This window comes from Gobio gobio (assembly GCF_949357685.1).
Source record: "Gobio gobio genome assembly, chromosome: 18".
Classification (NCBI taxonomy): domain Eukaryota; kingdom Metazoa; phylum Chordata; class Actinopteri; order Cypriniformes; family Gobionidae; genus Gobio; species Gobio gobio.
In genome coordinates this window covers 45,250,193-45,262,932 of record NC_137111.1, presented here as the reverse complement: position 1 = coordinate 45,262,932, position 12,740 = coordinate 45,250,193, and the positions used below count along the sequence as shown (strand labels likewise).

Below are 12,740 nucleotides of genomic sequence, written 5' to 3'. Positions count from 1 at the left end.
CACGCAAAGTATATACAGCCGTTTCATTTTTCTTAGTTACAAAAGCGAGCCCGACCCGAACCCGAGGCTTTTCATTAAACATTAGCCCGAACCCAACCCGAAACCCGCACATTTTTCGGGACCCGTCGGGCTCGGGTCGGGTAGCAGACCTCTAGCACGCAATAGGACAGCGCTACAATCAACCAGAGCAACAAAGAAGGTGAAGCGGAGCTAGTTGATAGATTTAACTTTCGCTGTATCCGGTCGGCAAAACTCTGAACACATCTTCCTTTCCTAAGAATGACTTCAGTGCCGTTCTTTGTTCTTTTCTCAAAGAAAAGCTTAACTCCAAGTCTTCCAGAGTCGAGGCCAAAGCCGATTGGGAAGACCGTTGTTCGCCAGCTTCTTTTTTTACGAGTAGCACGCGGAACCGCCTCAACTCTGCCGTCATTATGTTAAGCCCGCCCACCGACTCTTATACATGATGTGATTGGCCTGACCAGAGTTTGGTTTTTCCAGCTCGCAAGCCAACGGAGAGTTGCTAGACTACCCTGACTGCAAATTAGATTTGCTGCCGCTAGGGTGCGTCTAGATTTCTAGGCTAGCATTCTTGCTGAATAAAAGAAAAAAAATCTTACATACCCCAAACTAAATTACTGTATATATGAGCAATATCACACTAGTAGGAGTGCGATATGGCTCTATATCAGTTGTTTCTTATTTATTTACACTATTGTGCCGTCAAACTGTTGTATAAACGCAATATCACACTAGTAGGAGTGTGATATGGCTCTATATCCAAGTGGCTGTGATTCGTTCAATGAAGCGACTCCTTCGTTACTAGTTCTAAAGTGACTTTTTCCAGTTAGTAACGAGGCTTGGATTCAACTGTTAAACTGTCAACTTGAGATTTGAATCTGTGGCGGAAGGAAGTAGTTCTGCACAAAAGAGGGTTTTTAAGACACCACGTGGGCCGTTGAACTGTTGTATAAATGCAATTTCACATTTGTAGTCGTGCGATATGACTTTATATCAGCACGGCTGAGATTTCCCACGATAGAATATATATATACATGTTCAATATTATTGTTTTTTTTGTTTTTTTGTTAGTGCCAATCCAGAACATGATAGCACGCTTCATGATAACACACTGGAGTTGTCCATACCGCTAGTACATGAGGTGGACACAGCAATCACAGGGTAAGATTTACACTTCATGAGCTTAAAGGTAAAGTTTACCCAAAATTGAAAATTCTGTCATTATTTATTCACCCTCATGTTGTTCAAAACCTGTACAAATTTCTTTCTTCTGTGGATTGTCAAACTCCAAACAATGTACCTAAAATACCTCAAGATTTGTCTATATAACTTGTGCACCATATTCTAAAGCCAGATGAGGAACTGCCCAAAGTTATACACACTTCCATTGAATCCATAAGACCTCAGTGAGCTTTCTTCACAACATCTCCTTTGGTGTTTAGAGGGAAATAAAATCAGTTCATACAGGCTTTTAACATGAGGGTAAGTACATGATATTAGAGTTTGCGGTAATACTTTACAACAAGGTTTCGTTAATGTATCAACTAACATGAACTAACAATGAGCAATACATATTTTACTGTATTTGTTCATCTTTGTTTAGGTTAGTTAATCAAAGTAAGGGTGTATTGTTTTTGGTAGACTATTCTTGTAACAGCTTTGTAGTCCATCACACTGCCAGACATCTGATAACACCAGAGACAAATGTGGTCCGCTCAGTATTTACTTCTACTTGCACATTTCTTTTTTTGGCTCCTGTTTCTTTGCGGCGCTGGAGTATTTCAAAGTTAAAGGCTCACAGACACTTGTTTCACAGAGATGAATGAGGCTTAAATACACAACATGTTCTACAGCAAGATGTACAGCCTGATAATGAGAACGTCCTCCCTGTAATGTTTTATATGAGCGCGCCAGAGACTACACTTTAATATATAAACATGAACTTCAGAGGTTAGACGCAAAACCAGATCAAAGTCTGTTTTATGTCATTTAGCATGTTAACTTCATATGTATTAGAAGCTTTCTGGAATCAGTGTATGAATATAAAGATTGTATTTAGTACACATAGACAAATCTATGCAATACTGTACTGGCTTGGAGTATTTTCCAGGTGTTTGAACTATAAAAGCTGCAATGTTTTACCAAAATAAATAATTCTGACAGCAGCACACTTACATTATATCAAAGCTACCATCAAATTAATCACATTAAAGGGGTCCTATTATGCTTTTTTGCATGTTCAACTTTCTTTAGTGTGTAATGTTGCTGTTTGAGCATGAAAGAGCTCTCCAAAGTCCCTCCAGCGGGAGTTCTTCTCTATATCAGTGTCAATGTTTCTGAACTCCCTGAAACGCCTCCATTGTAGTCTTGAGTTTTCTTCCAGGAACAAACACGTCACAATATTCCTAATTTAAATAATTAATAAAAATATGCAGAATGAAGGGGCGGGGCCCCTTAGTTAGTTAGTAGTGTGTTGAAATTGGTGGTTATGATAAAGTACGGGACATTTCCCAAACACGCTTGAAGCGTTTGACCAATCACAACACACTGATCTGACCAATCAGAGCACATTGCGCTTTTCAGAAGGAGGGGCTTCATAGAGACAGGAACTAAACAGAGCATTACCGACAGACTGGGAAGAGACGAGCTGCAAAAATGGGGAATACGGGAAAATAATGTGTTTTTTAGCATTCAAGCATGAAAACCTATTCTAGTAGCCCCCAGAAACAAAATCAAGACTTTGTAAAAGGGCATATAATAGGTCGTCTTTAAGTGAAAGACATACTATTATAGCACAATGAAGGATTGCCATATATAACTGAGTGGTTGTTTCTGCAGTGTGGTCACCCCTTCGTCTTTTGTGTATGGAAACTCAGTGGACCGATCACGCTTCCTTCAGCTGGAAGACATGGAGTGCAGCTTTCAGCCGCTCAACTTCACCTTTCAGGTATCCCATATGTTCACGTGCTGTTCAGATGTGAAGTTTTTTCTGTACACTTTATTGTAGAATCTGGTTTTATTGTGATCAGCACCCTGAAACAGCAGGCCGTTGTGTAGTCTGAAGGGGTTTATTTAGTGATAATGACTGCTATCCCACTTACATGAATACTTCCCAAATAAAGATATGAAATATTGATTTGAGTATAAATTAAAGCACTAGAGATATCAAGGGATCAATTGCCTTATAAAATGGTTAATCATACACCACACACACACACACACCTTTTTTCTCAGACTGTTAAGTTACTGATAATGTGTCTGATGCTCCCCTTTCCTATTAGTTTGTTTGAATGGATGTTATCTTGTATCTAAAATACATAAAGTTGGACTCTTTCTACGGTTTTTAACATTGTAAATCTAAAAAAGTTGTTTTATTTTATCATTCTTTAAAACTTTTTCATTTTCAGCTGTGCAGCAGCTCTACAGAGGGCAATAGTGTCAGTATTCAGCTCAATTTAGTTCAATTTAGATTCGGTTTCTGGGTCTTTTTCAAATACAACTGATGGCAAATTTGACCTTTTCTCTCTTCTGACCAAAATAATTAATCTCTCAATATTTCTTCCTCTTTTGGAAAGTCATAGCAGCACTATAATGATTTTTTTTTTCTTTTGCTATCGGGTCAAAACAATTATATGTAAATTCTGTTCATGTTTACCCAACTTTGACCCCTATACCCAACTTCCGAAATGTGAGTCCAATTAGACTTTAAAATGTCCAGTCCAGAGCCATGCTGCATTATAATGTGCTTTAAATGAATATGAAGTGTACTATTTGCTGTGATAAATTAGCAGTGAGTTGTTGTGCTGAGCATAGTTCCCAGTTTAAATCCGTTTCCCATGTGCTGTTTGTGTAGGTGATTAACAATGGGCCCAGCAGACTTCCAGGCTCCAAGATGGACATCAGGATACCCCACCGCCTGGCTGGTAACGGACCAGCTATGTTCCATATCATTGACACACAAGTGAGTTCCTGCCACTGATGCTCTTGTTTATTTAGCTAGACTTCTCAGAGTCATTTGTTTGTGCTTTAGGCTGTTCTTCCCAGGTATTTTGTGTCACACCACGGCATTGTTGATTTTTGATTGGTTGACCATGTCTCAGAGGGTTTGAAAAATGTTCAGTGCACTTCACCATGTTCTTTTTAAGCTTCTAAATCCATCCATCCTTTCTTTATTTCTTTCTTTCTTAATGGATGGTGTTAACTTATAAATTGCATCATATTGGTTTGCAGTAATTTCATGGCCCTATCATCAGGTATTGGTTACATATACACATTGCTTACATTTCGCCACGTTATACGAATCGGTTACAGACATTTTTTAAATGATTTCGCAGTCTTGATGAGGGTTAATTGGCTTTGTAAATAAGTACTTTTAGGGAGTGTTTAAGGGACAAAAAAATCTTGGATGTAAATGTACATTTGGTGGATTGTTGCATTATGTCTATGTTACATGCATTCAATTTTCAATAATTCAATGATCCATTGTCAATTATGCCTTACTTATATTACGTGTAAAACATTGCTTCTACTTAAGGTTAGGTATAAGATTACATGTACTGTATTTACCTTATGAAGTACTTCATAAATGCCACAATTGTTGCATGTTTGGATTTTTCAGCTAAATATACAGAGCTAGGCTTTTGCTATATTGTATCTATTGAAATGAGGGTGGCGTGTTGATTATGTTCTTTACACATACAGCGCAGAGGGCAGAGAGAGCTTAGAGAGGTCAACATCCTCAGACTTATAGTTAATTCAGAGGTGAGAGACGGGGTTTACTGAGCTGCCATGGATAGTGCCTAAGTTAGACTCACAATAAGCTTCATATCGAGGGTATTTCAATCCAAGACCAGCACCGCATTCAATGTTGATTTAACCCTTGCAGCGGCCATATTACTAGATCAGGGCAGGGATCAACCTGTTGACTGTGAATGGGAGGACGGGGGAGGTTTGTATCCCACCCTGTACGCCCCATATGGAATCACTTATGGGGGGATTAGATGGCTTGCACGAAGGGCTGGAATGGGACACTTGGGGAAAAGCTTCTGTTCACCCTGACTAACCTGTAGCACAGTGGCAGTGCCGGGTAACCCGACTCACAGAGGAGTGGACGTTCCCAGGCGCCCACACGGACAGCACAAACACTCGGCCTAATTAAAAATGCACACGTGGAGGAATTCCACTGCTCGCATGGCTGAAAACATATGGGGCATTTTTACATAAACAGCTTGGGCTGATCCCTCGACGCTGAGGAGATGTCTTAAATTAGAGGGGGTTACCTGACTACCTGTTCCAAAACCTAGAGCTGCCTTTAGTTGTCTTCTGCCTTCCAAAGCCGCAAACATACTTTAACCCTGCCCTGTGTTCGGGTCAATTTGACCCGCATTTAAACTGCTTGAAACACGGGTTAAATGATTTATTCTTGAAATTGTGTGACTTTTTGACATTCGAGGTCATGAAATGTGCAAGTTGCGACACATACACTGTAAAGATTGCTGACAGAATATTGGAGTATGAAAATATTATTTCAGTATCTCTTCAAAATTTCATGTTTAATTCAATGTTACTTGCAATTTCTTTGTCAATTTTTTTTTGTGACCTTTTTTTTAAAATTGTTTCTTCACCATTTTTTTCGGTGTAGATGTAGTGTGGTTTTGGAAAGGCTGCATAAATTGTGTGCCTGCGATGGTGTTAGGTGTCAAATTGACCCCCACGGGTTTCCATGCAATTCGCCAAAAATCAACACTTTAAAAAAACAGCATGGACTCAGGTTAAAAGAAAAACATTTATTATAGCTTAGACTGAAATATGAAATATATATATATTATATAATTTGGGTGTAATGTGACCTCTAACACCAACATTTTATTAACACAAGCAAATACTTGAATGCAAAATTGAATGATTGGCAAGTACACAGGGTTTTTTTTTACATACTTTAATGTGTGCTTTTGCATTTTAACTTGTGTAGCCAGAAAATGTTTGCATTCACATAATTGTATAGTGTATGTTTCTGGCCTGATTTTAACTGCCTATTGTTTGGAATGACATTCGAAAATGTACATACTGTGTACAATCCACTGCAGTTTCCACCTGAAATGAACTATTTGTAGTAAAACACCAATAACTTTTAATCCTTTTCACACAAATTATGATTACAGTGGCAGAATTAACTCTTTTACCATAGTGCATGATTTGTAAACTAACACATATTGACGTTTACATCACATAATCAGATCCATATGTATGACTTTTCTAATGAAATCAATGTTCTGTAGCTCACCTGGTATAGCATTGACTCAAAGACTTGTAGAAGCAAGTTAAAATGACATGATTGCTTCAGCAAATGCATTTTTATCTCTTGGTTGCTTTTGTTAACACTGTCGGTTTATTGTAGGTGGTACATTATAGAGCATTAATCTTTTAGCATTTCATTTCCAAACTGTTCCGATACATAATAACATAATAAAATGTTGCCAGATTCATGTTCATCTGTTATGGACAGAACTAAATTTAGTGGCACTCACTGGACATTTCACTTTGAAAGTGTCACAAACTTCCAAGAAGCAATATTTTGCAGAAATGTCGCCAATTTCCTTGGGTTGTATATTTCTTAAAGCGCTGTCTAGAGAGGCAAGTCACTAGGTTTTGAAACAGTACTGTAGTGAAATCAGCCCATGAATGAATGACACACTGTAAAGTAGGCTCGTAAAAAGTCACTCGTGAAACAGGCAGAGATCCTTTCCTTTGACTGGAAAGAAGACAATGTAAGGTCTTTAGATACTTTGCCTTTATGGAGGTCTGACTGGAAATGATGCGAATTAAAGGAAGAAGTGGAGTGTTCCCCGGGGCCAGAGGGGAGGAAGGGGCAGCGGGACATTAAATCACTCCAGATGGGACGCGCTGTCAGAGAAAGGCTTCCAAACTCCCACTGGGAATGAACTTCCTTTCGTTATCTGAATTACTTACCAGGTCTGAGCTTACTGGATGAATTATAATGTCAGCACATCACCTTTCAATAATCTGACCCAACCACTGGCATTTTGCAAATGAAAAGAATTTGATTTAAAATGTTTATGGACATATTCTATTGATGATGGCTGCAGTAATTAAACAGTACAGTACAGTACAGTAGAGTGTGTTTAAGCTTCTGACAAACTCTTAGCAGGTTTATTATAGTTAATTAAGTAGTATATCAATGATACTAAAATAACTCTGAGTGTGAGGTGTGCCCACAATGACTTTTATCTTGTTTTCTTTTTGTCTGCAGGTATCAGAAGGTCGAGGGAACTGCACGTGGCACAAAAACCCCAAACCCTGCACAATCCCACAGGACAAGGAGAGCATCTTCCACACCATTTTTGCCTTCTTCACCAAATCCGGAAGAAAAGTTCTGGTATGACAAAAGACTTATTGGGAATAGTTAAAAAAAAATGCACACTGTGTGAAAACGGCATCCAAATGCATTTAGCGCTTGGAAATAAGCCATATTTGCATATTTAATGTTGTTTTACAGCCCTTTTTGTAGACGCATATGCATTAGTGGATCATAGCATTTAATGCCCCCAAAAACACACTCCTCATTTCTCATCAGTTTTTGTGCTGAACGGGTGAATCTTTGATGGTATACTGTGTCAACAGGACTGTGACCGGCCTGGAAGAGCATGTCAAACTATTTCCTGCAGTCTGGGCTCTCAGGCTAAAGAAGAGGTCATAAGTATAGATGTGCAAATACTACTGAACACTGAAATACTACAGAGGGTGAGTAACTGGCCTAATAATGTACAAAAGTTATTGTAATGTCAATGCAAGGAGATCCGATGTTTAATGTTGCAGAATTGAATACTAAATTACTCACCATTTAAAGCAGTTAAACAGGCTACCCTTATATGTCTGATATTAAGATGTGTTTTGGTTGATCAGATCACAAGTGGACGACGCTAAATACAGGTGTAAACGGTTTGAACTTGTCCACTTTCGACCACTTCCAGAGGTAGTGGAAAACTCATTTAAACGGATTGCTTTCATAGTGTGAGCGCTCATGTGGTCGAATGCGTTCGAACAGCCACAAAAGATTGTTTTCTCTCCGCCTACTGACCTAACGCGTGAACATTATGGGAAGCACGCTAGTCAGACGGGATTAAACTTTGTCGGCTGAAGATTCAAGTTTGGTTTAAAGACGAAAAACGTACGAAGCACAATGTTGTTTCGCCATTCCTTATTTCTTACACACACTCACAGCATTCGGCTGGTCTTGCGGCTGTCAGAGCAAAAATGAAAGCTGATGCTCTCTCTGTTTTTCTATTGTCTCTGGGCACGCGCCGACATGGTTTAACCCCGTATGGCTATTGCGCTTCCCATAATGTTCACGCATTAGGTCAGTAGGCAGCCTTTTAGGGTCTGTCGACTACATGACTGCTCACACTACGAAAGCAATCCGGTCGAATGTGTTTTCCACTACCTCAGGAAGTGGTCGAAAGTGGACAAGATCAAAACGTTTTAGACCCCGTTTACACCTTTATTTAGCATTGTCCACTTGTGATCCGATCAATCATCTTTAACATCTTTAATACCAGCCGTAAACAGGGCCTAAGGGTAGCTTGTTTAACTACTTTAAATGATGAGTAATTTAGTATTCAATTCTTTAGTAATCAATTGATTGATATAATTGATCATATGTAAATTACATTGGCTTATTTTGCCCATTAGATCGAAAGATCTAAACAAAAAAAAAACACACAGTTACCCTCCCATAGATCCTCCCCTCAAATAAATCAGGACAGAAGTGGTTGAAAGTGGACAAAAGGGACGGATTAAAACACCAGGTTTAAACGAGAATGTGTCTGCCTCGTTTACTTGTGATCAATCTTAATACCAGGTGTAAACAGGGCCTTAGTTAGCTAAAAGTAGTTAGCTACATGACAAACTACTAACAAGAAGTAGTTATTGAGGCTAATTATCCTAGCCTATATTTATTTATCACAATATGCATTAATGCAAGGATGCATTAAGTTGATCAAAAGTGGCAATTAAGACATTTATAATGTTACAAATATTTGCGTTTCAAGTAAACGCTGTTCTTTTGAACTTTATGTTCATCATATAATCCCCCAAAAAAAGAATCACAGAAAAAATATTAGGCAATTTTCAACATTGATAATCAGAAATGTTTCTTTAGCAGCAAATCAGCATATTAGAATGATTTCTAAAGGATCATGTGACACTGAAGACGTAAATTCAGCTTTACGTAAATATATATATAAAATGTAATTAATAAAAACAAAAACAGTACTAAACAGCCCTTTTTTAACAAGATATTTTGCTATAAAAGTGGCAATGGGAATAATTGAGCAATGTCTTTATATTTATAAATTAGGCAGTTGCGTTTTTTGCGTCTGTCTAAAAATGTGTCTGTCTTAATATGTGGTTTGCAGGACAGCTCCTCTGTGATCCAGTTTGTGACACGAGGTCACGTCCAGCTGGACGGCAGGGCTGTGGAGGTCGCCACCGGACTTCCAGAGGAGATTTCTGTAAGTGATCAAATGGATGAATAATCCAATCCAACATTCAGGCATTTCTTGCCAAGCATATTTGTACCATTACTGTAAACTACACTCAGACTTGAGATGACATGCTAGTGGTTTTCATTGTGCGCTTGAAACCGGTATGATTATTGTGTTTGAAACCGATCAGGACCCCTGATGCACGGAAGAGAATTAAGCTGTCCGTTTGCATGATTCTGAGCTCATCAACTCATAGTAGCTGCTGAGATCTGGCTCGAGTTTGCTGTTCATATGAGAGTAGGGGGCTTTTTTTACTCTACAGCTGTGCTCAAGAACAGAATACTACAGACCTCGGCGTGCCGATTGATTGGAGGAGTATGGTGCCATGGCATCTCACTCAGCCCTGCATTCAGCTGATTGGGTTTCTGACCTGGTTTCAACCAGTGTAGTGGACAATTCCTAATAGGGCTGTTTAATGGGTCTGCGCCCCCTTTTACCCTCTGCACTTAGGAAACGCTTCGGTCCCAGAGCAATCTGTTATTAAGTTGCACAAGAAGGTCCCTCGGGCAAACGGTAGACATGCAACTCTCATTTAGAAATTGCATTGGTATAAGCATTAATACCACACAGTCTTCTAACATGCTTCAAATGTATCATTTCCATCATGTTCACAGCCACCTAGACAAATTGGAAATGACAGACCGACTATGAGCGCTAAACCTTTATATGCTACTGTATCTTTACTTTAGTTTTGACTCAGTCAGCTGAACTCGACAAATGCTTTAGATATATTTAGTGCAATTTTTATATACCCTTCAGTTTCCATTGTTAGTCAAGAATAGAAATAATATAGTACTGTTTATCACCCAGAGGAAGATATTATTGCTCTTTCATAGCTCAGGAGGTGATTTATTTATCTATCAACTTTACCTCAGAAGCTACTAAAAGACAAGAAATAAAAATATACTGTACAGAAATGAGACTAATGGGTGTCAATACAGTAAGAGTAGACCTATAGAGCTATAAAATGAAGCTCAGATCATTTGATCTTAAAATATTTTGATGAGAAATATTAGTTCACATTGAGATCTTTGAATTTTTATTGCTGAGGTTAGTATATTGCTACGTTGTCATTAATCAAAACTAGTTTTAGTAATTGAAATAAAGCAGAAATAAATCAAAATATAAATATTTCCAATGCCCCTAAAATATTAGATGGAGGAAAAGATAGAAAGATAGCTTTGCGAGCAAACAGTTTCTCAGGGCAATGCAAAAAAAAAATTGTGAGAGAATGCAAAAGCATTGACTTATTACTTTTCCTCCAATCTCATGTATTTTTCCACCACCACCACCACCATGTCCCTAAGGCTCTGTTTTAGATTAAAAACTTCACATTAGAATTGTTGCATGGGCAACTAACTGAAATAAAGTTGTTAAAGTGCTAAAAAAATACTTAAACTAATACTGAAATAAAATAAATCTAAATTGAAATGTTTAAAAAGTAATGAAAATGGAAAATATAAAAATAAAAGCTGATTTTCAAATTTGAAATCATAATAGCAAGTAAATAATGCTTTAAAAAACGCTGGTATCTTGGCAAATCTGAGCAAAGTTTGAGTTCTGATCTCTTCTGAAACTCTAGAGGAGACACATGTGAGATAAATCTGTATTTGTATCTCGTGGTTTAGAAGAAACAACTGAGATATTAAAGAGGTCTCACTTGAGATTTCACCTGACTGCAAGCTGTGAACTGTGGTATTTTATTTCGGTCCTCATATTCAAGGAGTGAAATTGTGGTCAGAAGCTGAAGCGAGATTTATCTAGGCTGGCATCTCTCTCCAGACGGGGATTTTCTGCTAGCTTTTCATGCAACATTTACATCCAGATCCATTGAGGGGACTGTTGATCTCTCGCTGTGTTTTTGTGGCAGTACTTTATGGTTTTCAGAGGTGAAATTCTTCCACATTTAACGGTCAGCAAGCACGTATGCCATATAACACAAATTGTGCATAAAACTGTGTATGTATGTGTTTGGAGTGTTATTTAGAAGGATAGCTCATCCTCAGACAATGATAAATGAAGTCCAGTTGTGAACAAATGATCTCTTACTGACCTTCTACACTGATCTGGATTAATGAAAACCTTCACAGATGTGTGTTTGATTGATTTGTTGACTTGAAATCTCATTTCCCTTTGATTGAGTCAACACCTAATATACTGTAGACTCCGCACAGACATTATAACATTCAGGAAATGACACAGTGATTCATAGAGTCTATAAAATCTCTGGTCCCACTGAGAAATGACGATCTGTAATATGTTTATTTAACTGAGTGAGGTTATGACGGGCTCTGCTGAATGTTATGTGTATGTTCACTCTCTTTGTGTCGTCCTGCAGCTGGTGTTTGAGGCCCTTCACAGTCAGGAGCCCAGGGGTTATGTGGTGGGATGGATCATCGCCATCAGCCTGCTGGTGGGAATCCTGATCTTCCTGCTGCTGGCTGTGCTGCTCTGGAAGGTACCGCATCAGACAACACATGTTCCTGGATCAACATCCTTGTTGGTTCTGGAGCAACATTCGGGGTTGCCGTTGGATTTAGGGGCTTGAATAAGATTCTTATCAGCCTAGCATTTCGCTCTGATTTTAGGAGTAGGTTAGGATTAGATTTAGGGTTGGCAGGAGTGCAGCAAACATTTAACATGTTTTGATATTTCACCACCCACACATCATTTTTTTGAGTTCCAGTCACTGTGGAAAGAAAGAAAATAGGAGCCTTCCACATACTGTAAAACGGCGATTTTAAGACCAAGCAGAAGCATTGTGTCGTGTCTATGCGCAGGTCCTTCATCTGGCCCGGATCCGGGATACACAGAGTACATTGGGTGTTATGGGAAATGTTCCTGGTTCCGGCTGACCTAGTTTATGCAGCCTAACATTCATTTAACTGATTTGGATAATATAAATTGATAATGTTCTATGTGTATGCCAGGTTAAAGAGATGTGTTTAGTCTAGATTTAAACGGACAGAGTGTGTCTGCTTCCCGAACAATGCTTGGAAAACTTCTACAAAGTTTAGGTGCTAAATAGAAAAAGGACCTACCACTTGCAGTGGATGTTTAACGATGTTCAATAGGGAGCCAATGCAGTGTTGACAGAACCGGGCTAATATGGTCATACTTCCTGGTTCTAGTAAAAACTCGAGCTGCTGCGTTTTGGAC

The 12,740-nt window shown here is 38.7% G+C and overlaps 1 protein-coding gene across 1 annotated transcript in view; it reads left to right on the top strand.

The window, feature by feature from the left end:
- itga9 (integrin, alpha 9) overlaps positions 1-12,740 on the top strand; it is a 112,859-nt gene that overhangs the window by 91,630 nt on the left and 8,489 nt on the right. Inside the window, exons 21-27 of the mRNA XM_079842837.1 lie at positions 1,090-1,179; positions 2,857-2,965; positions 3,872-3,979; positions 7,289-7,414; positions 7,660-7,779; positions 9,453-9,548; positions 11,920-12,039. Of these exons, the coding sequence (XP_079698963.1) occupies positions 1,090-1,179; positions 2,857-2,965; positions 3,872-3,979; positions 7,289-7,414; positions 7,660-7,779; positions 9,453-9,548; positions 11,920-12,039 (769 nt within the window). The remainder of the gene's footprint in view (positions 1-1,089; positions 1,180-2,856; positions 2,966-3,871; positions 3,980-7,288; positions 7,415-7,659; positions 7,780-9,452; positions 9,549-11,919; positions 12,040-12,740) is intronic.